At 38.4% G+C, this 12822-nt stretch overlaps 1 protein-coding gene across 1 annotated transcript; it reads right to left on the bottom strand.

Moving 5' to 3' along the window:
* Positions 1-11570: 11570 nt before the first annotated feature.
* Positions 11571-12512, bottom strand: LOC101680308 (olfactory receptor 4C45-like). The gene has a single exon (XM_004763224.2). It carries the CDS (start codon positions 12510-12512, stop codon positions 11571-11573), a length of 942 nt encoding a protein of 313 aa, XP_004763281.2.
* Positions 12513-12822: the final 310 nt, after the last annotated feature.

Below are 12822 nucleotides of genomic sequence, written 5' to 3' on the forward strand. Positions count from 1 at the left end.
TTAAGAAAGGCATATGTGCTCTAAGAGTACAGCCTCCTCTAAGAACATCAATCTCTAGGTTGATGACATCTGATAAATGTTGGTGCCCTTTCCTATCAGTGGGCAACAGAATAAGAAAGACTGGAAATAGTACAAGCTTCCAAATTTTAAGTTCTGTTGAGAATATGCTTGTGGAAGAAAAACAGACGAACTGCATTGGAGACTTTTATTCCACAACTTATTGTTATGAGGCTACCAGCAAGGTACTTAGAAACAGTTTTCACCTGTCCTGAATTTTTTTCCCTTAGTGAAGTATTTTTCTTTCTTTTTTAATGTATACAGCAGGATGAGCACATATTCATATCAAAAATACTTGTTACTTACTTATCAGGGGAAAATACTACCATATAAGCCAAAGGTCATTCCTTATGTACAAATTATTGCTGATGAAGGAGAAAATAATTTCAAAGAAATTTCTTGTTACAGGGCATCAAAACATGCATGGAGATATACATTACTGACTACTCATAAGCTGGTTCTTTGTAGACTTGCATACTTTCAGCCTGGCCTATCTATTAAGGCAAGTCTATTTATAGATTGGTTCAAACAATGAAGGTGAATTTCAGACCAATATCCCTAATGAATATGGATGCCAAGATTCTCAACAAGATCCTAGCTAATAGGATCCAACAGTACATGAAAAAGGTTATCCACCATGACCAGGTGGGATTTATCCATGGGATGCAAGTGTTGTTCAACACTCACAAATCAATTAATGTGATAGAGCAATCAATAAGAATTTGTTTATTCTTCTGATCCAAGAGCATGGAATGGTCTCCCATCTTTTTGTGTCTTCTTCAATTTCCTTAATGAGTGTTCTGTAGTTCCACAAGTACAGATCCTTTACCTCTTTGGTTAGGTTTATTCCCAGGTAGTTCCTTGAGTACAGATCCTTTACGTCTTTGGTTAGGTTTATTCCCAGGTATCTTATGGAATCGATTCTCTAATTTCCCTTTCTGTATTTTCATTGTTAGTGTATAAGAAAGCCACTGATTTCTGTACATTGACTTTGTGTCCTGCCACATTGCTGAATTACTGTATGAGTTCTAGTAGTTTGGGGGCGGAGTCTTTTGGGTTTTCCATATAAAGAATCATGTCAAATGCGAAGAGAGAGAGTTTGACTTCTTCATTGCCAATTTGGATACCTTTTATTTCTCTTTGTTGTCTGATTGTTGTTGCTAGGACTTCTAATATTATGTTGAACAAGAGTGGTGATAGTGGGCATCCTTGTCGTGTTCCTGATCTCAACAGGAAGGCTGCAAGCTTTTTCCCATTGAGGATGATATTTGCTGTGGGTCTTTCATAGCATGGATAATCCTTTTAGTGTGCTGTTGGATCATGTTTGCTAGGATCTTGTTGAGAATCTTAGCATCCATATTCATCAGTGATATTGGTCTGAAATTCTCCTTTTTGGTAGGGTCTTTGCCTGGTTTGGGGATCAGGGTAATGATGGCTTCATATGAAGAGTCTGGAAGTTTTCCTTCTGCTTCAATTTTTTGAAACAGCTTCAGGAGAATAGGTTCCTGATCTCAAAGGGAAGATTATCCACCATGACCAGGTGGGATTCATCCCTGGGCTACAAGAATGGTTCAACATTTGCAAATCAATCAATGTGATAGAACAAATCTATAAGAGAAGAGAGAAGAACCACAAGGTCCTCTCAATTGATGCAGAAAAAGCATTTGACAAAATCCAGCATCTGTTCCTGATTAAAATGCTTCAAAGTATAGGGATAGCGGGAACATTCCTCAACTTCATAAAATCTATCTATGAAAAACCCACAGTGAATATCATCCTCAGTGGGGAAAGGCTGAGAGCCTTCCCTTTGAGATCAGGAAGAGGACAAGGATGTCCACTTTCATCACTCTTGTTCAACATAGTACTAGAAGTCCTAGCAATAGCAATCAGACCAAAAAAAAAAAAAAAAAAAAAAAAAAAAAAAGAAATAAAATGTATTCAAATTGACAATGTAGAAGTCAAACTCTCTCTTTTCACAGATGACATGATATTTTATATGGAAAACCCAAAAGACTCCACCCCCAAACTACTAGAACTCATACAGCAATTCAGTAATGTGACAGGATACAAAGTCAATGTACAGAAATCAGTTGCTTTCTTATACACTAACAATAAAAATACAGAAAGGGAAATTAGAGAATCGATTCCATTTACTATAGCACCAAGAACCATAAGATATCTTGGAATAAAGCCTAACAAAGAGGTAAAGGATCTATACTCAAGGAACTACAGAATAGTCATGGAAGAAATTGAAGGAGACACAAAAAAGATGGAAGAGCATTCCCTGCTCATGAATTGGAAAGATAAACATTGTTAAAATGTCTATACTGCCTAGAGCCAACTATACTGTTTTTTTTTTTTTCAGTGAGGGGGATGTTGAAGTCCTCTACTATTATTGTATTATTGTCGATGTGTTTCTTTGATTTTGTTATTAATGGGCTTATATAGTTGGATGCTCCCATATTAGGGGCATAGATATTTATAAGTTGTTAGATCTTCTTTTTAAATTTTTTTTTATTTTTTTAAATTTCTTTTCAGTGTGCCAGAATTCATTGTTTATGTACCACACCCAGTGCTCCATGCAATACGTGCCCTCCATAATACCCACCACCAGGCTCACCCAACCTCTCCCCCGCCCCGCTCCTTCAAAGCCCTCAGATTGTTTTTTAGAGTCCGTAGTCTCTCATGGTTCGTCTCCCCCTCCAAGTTCATCCAACTCCCTTCTCCTCTCCATCTTTCCACGTCCTCCATGTTATTTCCTATGCTCCACAAATAAATGAAACCATATGATAATTGACTCTCTCTGCTTGACTTATTTCACTCTGCATAATCTCTTCCACTCCCATCCATGTTACTACAAAAGTTGGGTATTCATCCTTTCTGATGGAGGCATACTACTCCATAGTGTATATGGACCACATCTTCCTTATTCATTTGTCCGTTGAAGGGCATCTGGGCTCTTTCCACAGTTTTGCAACTGTGGCCATTGTTGCTATGAACATTGGGGTACTGGTGGCCCTTCTTTTCACTACATCTGTATCTTTGGGGTAAATACCCAGTAGTGCAATTGCAGGGTCATAGGGAAGCTCTATTTTTAATTTCTTAAGGAATCTCCACACTGTTCTCCTAAGTGGCTGCACCAACTTGCATTCCCATCAACAGTGTAAGAGGGTTCCCCTTTCTCCACATCCTCTCCAACACACGTTGTTTACTGTCTTGTTAATTTTGGCCATTTTAACTGGTGTAAGGTGGTATCTCAATGTGATTTTGATTTGAATCTCCCTGATCGCTAATGGTGATGAACCTTTTTTCATGTGTCTGATAGCTATTTGTTGTCTTTGTTGGAGAAATGTCTGTTCATGTCTTCTGCCCATTTTTTGACATGATTATCTGTTTTGTGTGTGTTGAGTTTGAGAAGTTCTTTATAGATATGGATATCAGCCTTTTGTCTGTACTGTCATTTGCCGATATGGGTTGCCTCTTTGTTTTGTTGACTCTTTCCTTTGGTGTGAGGAACCACCTATACTTTCAGTGCCATCGCAATCAAAATTCCACCAGCATTTTTCAAAGAGCTGTAACAAACAATCTTAAAATTTGTATGGAGCCAGAAGAAACCACAGATAGCTATGGAAATGTTGAAAAAGAAAAATGAAACTGGGGGCATCATGTTTTCCGATTTCAAGCTTTACTACAAAGCTGTGATCACCAAGATAGAATGATACTGGCATAAAAACAGACATATAGACCAGTAGAACAGAGTAGAGAGCTGAGATATGGACTCTTAACTCTATGGCCAAATAATTTTCAACAAAGCAGGAAAAAATATCCAGTGCAAAAAAGACAGTCTCTTCAATAAATGGTGCTGGGAAAATTGGAAAGCTATATGTAGAAGAATGAAACTCGACAATTCTCTTACACCATACACAAAGATAAACTCAAAATGGATAAAAGACTTCAATGTGAGGCAGGAATCTATTACAATCCTAGAGGAGAATATAGGCAGTAACCTCTTCGACATCGGTCACAGCAACTTCTTTCAAGCTATGTCTCCAAAGCCAAAGGAAACAGAAGCAAAAATGAACTTTTGGGACTTCATCAAGATCAAAAACTTCTGCACAGCAAAAGAAACAGTCAACAAAACAAAGAGGCAACCCATGGAATGGGAGAAGATATTTACAAATGACACTATAGACAAAGGGTTGATATCTAAGATCTATAAAGATCTCCTCAAACTCAACACAACCAAAACAGATAATCATGTAAAAAATGGGCAGAAGATATGAACAGACACTTCTCCCATGAAGATATATGAATGTGCTAAAAGACACATGAAAAAATGTTCATCACCATTAGCCATCAGGGAGATTAAAATCAAAATCACGTTGAGATACCACTTTACACCAGTTAGCATGGCCAAAATTAACAAGACAGTAAACAATGTGTGTTGGAGAGGATGTGGAGAAAAGGGAACCCTCTTACACTGTTGGTGGGAATGCAAGTTGGTGCAGCCACTTAGGAGAACAGTGTGGAGATTCCTTAAGAAATTAAAAATAGAGCTTCCCTATGACCCTGCAATTGCACTACTGGGTATTTACCCCAAAGATACAGATGTAGTGAAAAGAAGGGCCACCAGTACCCCAATGTTCATAGCAACAATGGCCACAGTTGCCAAACTGTGGAAAGAGCCAATAAGCCCTTCAACAGATGACTGGATAAAGAAGATATGGTACATATATAAGATGGAATATTATGCCTCCATCAGAAAGGATGAATACCCCACTTTTGTTTCAACATGAACAGGACTGGAAGAGATTATGCTGAGTGAAGTAAGTCAAGCAGAGAGAGTCAATTATCATATGGTTTCACTTAATTGTGGAGCATAAGGAATAGCATGGAGGATATTGGGAGAAGGAGTGGAGAGGGTGCTGGGGGATATTGGAGGGGGAGATGAAGCATGAGAGACTGTGGACTCTGAGAAACAAACTGAAGGTTTTGGAGGGGAGGTGGGGGTTGGGGGATGGGTGAACCTGGTGGTGGGTATTAAGGAAGGCACGTATTGCATGTAGCACTGGGTGTGGTGCATAAACAATGAATTTTGGAACACTGAAAATTAGTAAAATAAAAAACAAGCAAACAAAAAACAATGACGGTGAAAGGGTTTCAAGAAGAAAATTCCAAAGATTAGAGAGAAATGTAAAAATTTTAATTTGTTGTTTCATTATAGTAAGCCACTAAAACATGGGTTTGATAATGCACAAAGCCTTTAGTGAGACAGGCTTAAATTTGAACTCTGGTTCAGGCAAATTTTTGCATATTGATCTTGAGCTATATAATCAGCCACTCCAGCCCACTGTTTTCTATTCGTGAAATGGGGAAATCAGTATCCTTGGAGTTATTGGGCTTTGGTAAGAATTGAATAATAATAAAAAAAACGTGACTACAAAGTACTTTGCACCTAGTAAATACTCAAAACAACCTGTCACAATTACTGATACTAGCGTTGTTTTATTGATGTTCACAGGATTCTGTGGGCATGTTCACCATTATGTTCAAAAAAGGAAATGTTTTAAACAGAGGCAGGTTCCTCAGTTTGAGACTTACATTAATGAAAAAAAAATATGGACAGAAATCACTTCCTCCAGAACATATAAGTGAGTGGGTAGCTCAGGACATTGTTCATGTGCTCCAAAAACATTAGCTGTCTTTTTCAGCATCATGATCATGATCATCTTTATTTTTAAAATCTTATTTAAATTTGTTTAATTAACGTATAGTGTAGCATCAGTTTCAGGTGTAGAGTTCAGTTATTCATCAGTTGCATATAACACCCAGTGCTCATTATGTCACACATTACATCACATAATTCCCATCACCCAGGGACTCTATCCCCTACCCACCTCCCCTACAGCAGCCCTCAGTTTCTTTCCTATAGTTAAGAGGCTCCAAGGGGGATGCCTCGGTGCCTCAGTCAGTTACGCATTTGCCTTTGGCTTGGGTCATGATCTTGGGGTCCTGAGATTGAGTCCGGGACCGAATCCTGGATTGAGTCCTGCACTGGGCTCCTTGCTCAGTGGGGAGCCTGCTTCTCCCTCTGCCCGCCCCTCCCTCTGCTAGTGCTCTATTTTTTTGCTCTTTCTGACTTATAAATAAATAAAAAAGAGTCTCTTAAGGTTTGTTTCCCTCTCTGATTTTGTCTTATTTTATTTTTCCCTACCTTCCTCTATGATTCTCTGTTTTGTTTCTTAAATTTTACATATGCATGAAACCATATGGTAATATTCTTTCTTTGATCGTCATCCTTATTTTTACATTATCCTATTTCATCACATCTTTCTTGGAAACTACAGAGATCTTCATAAGATAAGTTTGATATTTTAACCATACTGTTGCATATATTTATAAGATGGCCACTCAGAGGAAACTATGTCAAACATCTAAATTTTAGAATTTATATTGAAGTGTAATTGACATACAATGTTACATTAGTTTCAGGTGTTCAAAATAGTGATTCAACAGGTCTGTACACTATTCAGTGCTCACCAAGGTAAGTGTAGTCACCCATCTGTCACCATACAACAGTATTATATTATTGATTATATTCCTTATGCTGTCCTTTTCATCCATTTGATGTATTTATTTTATAACAAAGTTTGTACCTTTTATTCCTCCTAACCTATTTCATCCTTCCCCCCCACACTCACCACTGGCAACCACCACTTTGTCCTTACATGAGAGTCTGTTGGTTTGTTTTGGCAAAATATTTATTTTTAAAAGGCCTTCATAGAGAGTAAGCCCCAACCAGATCTAAAATCCCGAGAACATGAGAAATGTCAGCATCACATGAAATTTAATCCCTGGTTATGAAGTCACCCTCTGAAGACAAGTTACTGAGCTCTTCCTGGAATCCCAAGCTCTGTACAGTGATAGGTCTGCCAGTTTCTGGCACTGCAGTGGCTCTCCCCTTTCCTGATTTGAGAGCAGCAGAAGGGGATCCAACATCAGTGAGAGCTTTTGAAGTAAGTTCTGCTCAGACACGTCACAGTTGCTCCAGCCATCTCCCCCATTTGTTACTGCAGATATGTTTAAGGGCATTTGTATCCCAGACTAGGGAGTTGGTGGGGGCCTAGCTTTTAGTGTCCAGAGATCTGCTCACAGGTCCTATTAGATTCCTTGCTGAGATAGTAACTCTCTGCTCTTCTCTCCCTACTCATATCAAGATGCCTTTTATGATTTACTCTAAAGTGAAATGAAGCTGGCACAGATGTTTGGTCCTCCTGTGATCATAGTTAGTGAATTGTGGTTGGTAGTGGTGTTCTTGGGCTTTTCTTGTCAGCAAGTGTTGTCCCTGGCTTACTTTCTGTGCTGGCGACATCTCTGAAGGCTGTAACCATGTCAGAGCAATTTCACCAATTTTTAGCTGATTCATTTTTTTCAATCTAAATCATTTAATTCCCACAACTTAAGAGAGTATGCACTGTTATTTCCATTGTGCAGATTAAAACAATCAGTAGAGAGATGAAGCAAAATGCTTACAATAAAAGGTTAATTGATGCCAGAAAGAAGATGAGAAATCAAGCCTATTTGATCCAAAGCTCTTAATCTCTGACTTCAAAGCATCTGACTGTTTATGAATCTCTCCTAGAATTTCATTATGTACCTGTTACGAATTCATTTTTGTAATCCAGATCTATGGTCATTGTTGTTCAGTTTGTGACACAGACTTGTTCCTGCCCTTGCTGTTCAGACACTGCCTTACCCATGTCTAAAACACAACTTTAACATGCAGATATTTTATCCTTAACTCTACAGACTTAATCACTTCTATTTCTTTTGCAGAAGTCAATTCTGCCTCTAATATTTCTGTACACAACTGCATACTACAAAAAATGGAGGTGATGTAATTTTTAAAAAGTACCTTTGTGTACAAGTGTTCTTTTCATGGGCTTGTGGGAAGTAAAGTGTTTTTATTACTGTGGTGCAGGAACATCTGTAAATCTCTAAAATTTAGGAAGATAAGAAAAAGTATATTTGGATGAAACTGCTTTTGAAGACTCCCTGGTGTTCTATATGTTTTTGCATATATGGTTTCACTTGTTTGAAATAAAACTTCATTCTTGATGTAGTGTTGTGTGTAAAGAGTTCTCAGAAATATTGGTGCTCCCTTGTTTCAACCCACAATCAGGGCAACATAATGACTTCTGTGGTCCCTTGCTATTTGTCCTCATGAGTTCTCCTCCATTAAAAATATTAAAATTACATTTTATTCATAATTTTAAGAAATTATGAATGAAAAGGGAGAGATCACAACTAACACCAAGGAAGTAGAAACAATCATCAGAAGTTATTATCAACAGTTATATGCCAATAAGCTTAGCAAACTAGATGAAATGGATGCATTCCTGGAAAACTATAAACTCCCAAAACTGAACCAGGAAGAAATCGACAACCTGAATAGACCAATATCTAGTAACGAGATTGAAGCAGTGATCAAAAACCTCCCAAAAAACAAGAGCCCAGGACCTGACAGATTCCCTGGGGAATTCTACCAAACTTTCAAAGAAGAAATAACACCTATTCTCCTGAAACTGTTTCAAAAAATTGAAGCAGAAGGAAAACATCCAGACTCTTTCTATGAGGCCAGCATTACCCTGATCCCCAAACCAGGCAAAGACTTTACCAAAAAGGAGAGTTTCAGACCAATATCACTGATGAATATGAATGCTAAGATTCTCCATAAGATTCTAGCAAATAGGATCAAATAGCACATTAAAAAGATTATCCACCATGACCAGGTGGGATTCATCCCTGAGCTACAAGGATGGTTCAACATTCGCAAATCAATCAATGTGATACAACAAATTAATATGAGAAGAGAGAAGAAACAAATGGTCCTCTCAATTGATGCAGAAAAAGCATTTGACAAAATCCAGCATTCTTTCCTGATTAAAATGCTTCAAAGTATAGGAATACAGGGAAAATTCCTGAACTTCATCAAATCTATCTGTGAAAGACCCACAGCAAATATCATCCTCAATGGGAAAAAGCTTGCAGCCTTCCCATTGAGATCAGAAACAAGATAAGGATGCCCACTTTCACCACTCTTGTTCAACATAATAAAAGTAGTCCTAGCAACAGCAATCAGACAACAAAGAGAAATAAAAGGTATCCAAATTGGCAATGAAGAAGTCAAACACTCTCTCTTCACAGATGACATGATTATTTATATGGAAAACCCAAAAGACTCCGCCCCCAAACTACTAGAACTCATACAGCAATTCAGCAACATGGCAGGACACAAAGTCAATGTACAGAAATCAGTGGCTTTCTTATACACTAACAATGAAAATACAGAAAGGGAAATTAGAGAATTGATTCCATTTCCTATAGCACCAAGAACCATAAGATACCTAGGAATAAACTTAACCAAAAAGGTAAAGGATCTGTACTTGAGGAACTACAGAACACTCATGAAGGAAATTGAAGAAGACACAAAAAGATGGAAGACCATTCCATGCTCTTGGAACGGAAGAATAAACATTGTTAAAATGTCTATACTGCCTAGAGCAATCTATACTTTTAATGCCATTCCAATCAAAATTCTACCAGTATTCTTCAAAGAGCTGGAGCAAATGATCCAGAAATTTATATGGAATCAGAAGAGACCCCGAATCACTAAGGAAATGTTGAAAAACAAAAATAAAATGGGGGGAATCACGTTACCTGATTTCAAGCTTTATTACAAAGCTGTGATCACCAAGACAGCATGGTACTGGCATAAAAACAGACACATAGACCAGTGGAACAGAGTAGAGAGCCCAGCTATGGACACTCAAGTCTATGGTCGAATAATCTTTGACAAAGCAGGAAAAAATATACAGTGGAAAAAAGACAGTCTCTTCAATAAATGGTGCTGGGAAAACTGGGCAGCTACATGTAGAAGAATGAAACTCGACCATTCTTTTACACCGTACACAAAGATAAACTCAAAATGGATAAAAGACCTCAATGTGAGACAGGAATCCATCAGAATCCTAGAGGAGAATATAGGCAGTAACCTCTTTGATATCAGCCACAGCAACTTCTTTCAATATATGCCTCCAAAGGCAAAGGAAACAAAAGTGAAAATAAACTTTTGGGACTTCATCAAAATCAAAAGCTTCTGCACAGCAAAGGAAACAGTCAACAAAACAAAGAGGCAACCCACGGAATGGGAGAAGATTATTTGCAAATGACAGTACAGACAAAAGGTTGATATCCAGGATATATAATGAACTCCTCAAACTCAACACACACAAAACAGGCAATCATATAAAAAATGGGCAGAAGATATGAACAGAGACTTCTCCAATGAAGACATACAAATGGCTATCAGACACATGAAAAAATGTTCATCATCACTAGCCCTCAGGGAGATTCAAATGAAAACCACATTGAGATATCACCTTACACCAGTTAGAATGGCCAAAATTAACAAAACAGGAAACAACATGTGTTGGAGGGGATGTAGAGAAAGGGGAACCCTCTTCCACTCTTGGTGGGAATGCAGGTTAGTGCAGCTTCTTTGGAGAACAGTGTGGAGATTCCTTAAGAAATTAAAAATAAAACTTCCCTATGACTCTGCAATTGCACTCCTGGATATTTACCCCAAAGATACAAATTTAGTGAAAAGAAGGGCCATCTGTACCCCAATGTTTATAGCAGCAATGGTCATGGTCGCCAAACTATGGAAAGAACCAAGATACCCTTCAACGGACAAATGGATAAGGAAAATGTGGTCCATATACACTATGGAGTATTTTGCCTCCGTCAGAAAGGATGAATACCCAACTTTTGTAGCAACATGGACGGGACTGGAAGAGATTATGCTGAGTGAAATCAGTCAAGCAGAGAGAGTCAATTATCATATGGTTTCACTTATTTGTGGAGCATAACAAACAGCATGGAGGAAATGGGGAGTTAGAGAGGATAAGGGAGTTGGGGTAAATTGGAAGGGGAGGTGAATCATGAGAGACTATGGACTCTGAAAAACAATCTGAGGGGTTTGAAGTGGTGTGGGGGGTGGGAGTTTGGGGTTCCAGGTGGTGGGTATTATAGAGGGCACGGATTGCATGGAGCACTGGGTGTGGTGAAAAAAATAATGAATACTGTTATGCTGAAAATAAATAAATTTAATTAAAAAATTCCTAATTAAAAAAAAAGCAAAAGTCTTAGAAAAAAATTACATTTTATGACAGCGTTGGTATAAAGATGACTATACTGCAAGTTGGATTTGGATTACATTCATTTTTTCTTCTACTTTAAAGGAAATTAACCATTTCCAGGGCTTCTAGAATTTCTGTGGGCTCTAGGCACCATGCTTACTTTGCCTTAATGGGTATGTTGATCCTTCCCAGAATATATATACTTCTGAAGAAAAGTGATCCAGAGAGGGTAATTGACTGTTCCACGTTTAATTAACTAAGAAGGGTAACAAATCTCTCTAAATTTTCACTAGATATTTTAATGTAAATACTCTAATCCCAAGTTTCATTATCACCAATTTTCATTATTTGCCCCCAGAGTTTTTTCATGACATTTTTTGCTTCTGCATTTCTGAAGGTATAGATTAAAGGGTTTAGCATGGGAGTTACTATGGTGTAAAACACAGCCACAGCTTTGTCAGCAGGGAAGGAGGTAATGGGTCTCAGATACAGGAATGAAGAAGGTACAAAGAATAAGATGACAACAGAGACATGAGAAGCACAGGTAGACAGGGCTTTGCTACCCCCTTCAGAGCTTTTAGTCCACAGGGAGTGCAGGATGACAATGTAAGAAGCAACCAGCACAGAAAAAATGAGCAGACATAGTGACCCACTGTTGGCAGCAATCAGAGGCCCCAACGTGTGAATGTCTGTACAAGCTAGTTCCAGGAGAGGTATTAAGTCACACATAAAATGGTCAATGGCATTGGGGCCACAGAATGGCAACTGGACCATGAACAATACCTGGATCCCTCCATGCAGAAAGCCTAAAATCACAGCCATTCCCACCAAGAAAGAACAGACAGGTTGACTCATGATGGTCATGTAATGCAAGGGCTTACAGATGGCTACATAGCGGTCATAGGCCATGACAGCTAATAGGATGATCTCTGCTCCAGCAAGGAAATGTTCAGCAAAGAGCTGAGCCATGCAGCCATTGAAGGATATGGTATTCTTGTCAGAGATCAAGTCAAAGATCATTTTGGGTGCTATGGAAGAAGAGTAGAAAGCATCTATAATAGACAAGTAGGACAGAAAAAAGTACATGGGAGATCCCAGGGCTGGGCTGATGAAGATGGTGACAGAGATGAGGAGGTTACCTGCAATTGTGATCAAGTAGGTGATTAAAAACACAGCAAATAAGAATTTCTGCAGTTCTGGATTCGGAGTCAGGCCCAGCAGAATAAATTCTGTTACATTGCTCGTCGTTGCCATGGATTCAGCTTGGGTCATGAGCCTATGGTTCATCTGGAGAGATCACAGAATTTCTGAGTAGCATTTTGCAATCAACACTGAAATCTTCCATCACCTCCATCACCATCCATTCAACTGCGAAATCTTCCATCATGACTAAAGAGGTGTGACTAAAGAGGAAGCCACACCTTCCACTTTCAACCACTTTGGAGGTATTTGTAAAAAAAGAACAGAAAGACACTAAATTTCTCTTATTCATATAAACAGAATAGTGACAGTATGCTACAAGCACTGAAAAGGGTGCCTGGGTGGCTCAGTCAGTTAAATGTTT

This window comes from Mustela putorius, unplaced genomic scaffold, assembly GCF_011764305.1.
Source record: "Mustela putorius furo isolate JIRA1106 unplaced genomic scaffold, ASM1176430v1.1 tig00000127_pilon_pilon_pilon, whole genome shotgun sequence".
Classification (NCBI taxonomy): domain Eukaryota; kingdom Metazoa; phylum Chordata; class Mammalia; order Carnivora; family Mustelidae; genus Mustela; species Mustela putorius.

What these genes read in the sequence shown, in the direction of transcription:
- LOC101680308 (XM_004763224.2), bottom strand. Translation starts at nt 12,512, where the DNA reads ATGGCAACGACGAGCAATGTAACAGAATTTATTCTGCTGGGCCTGACT.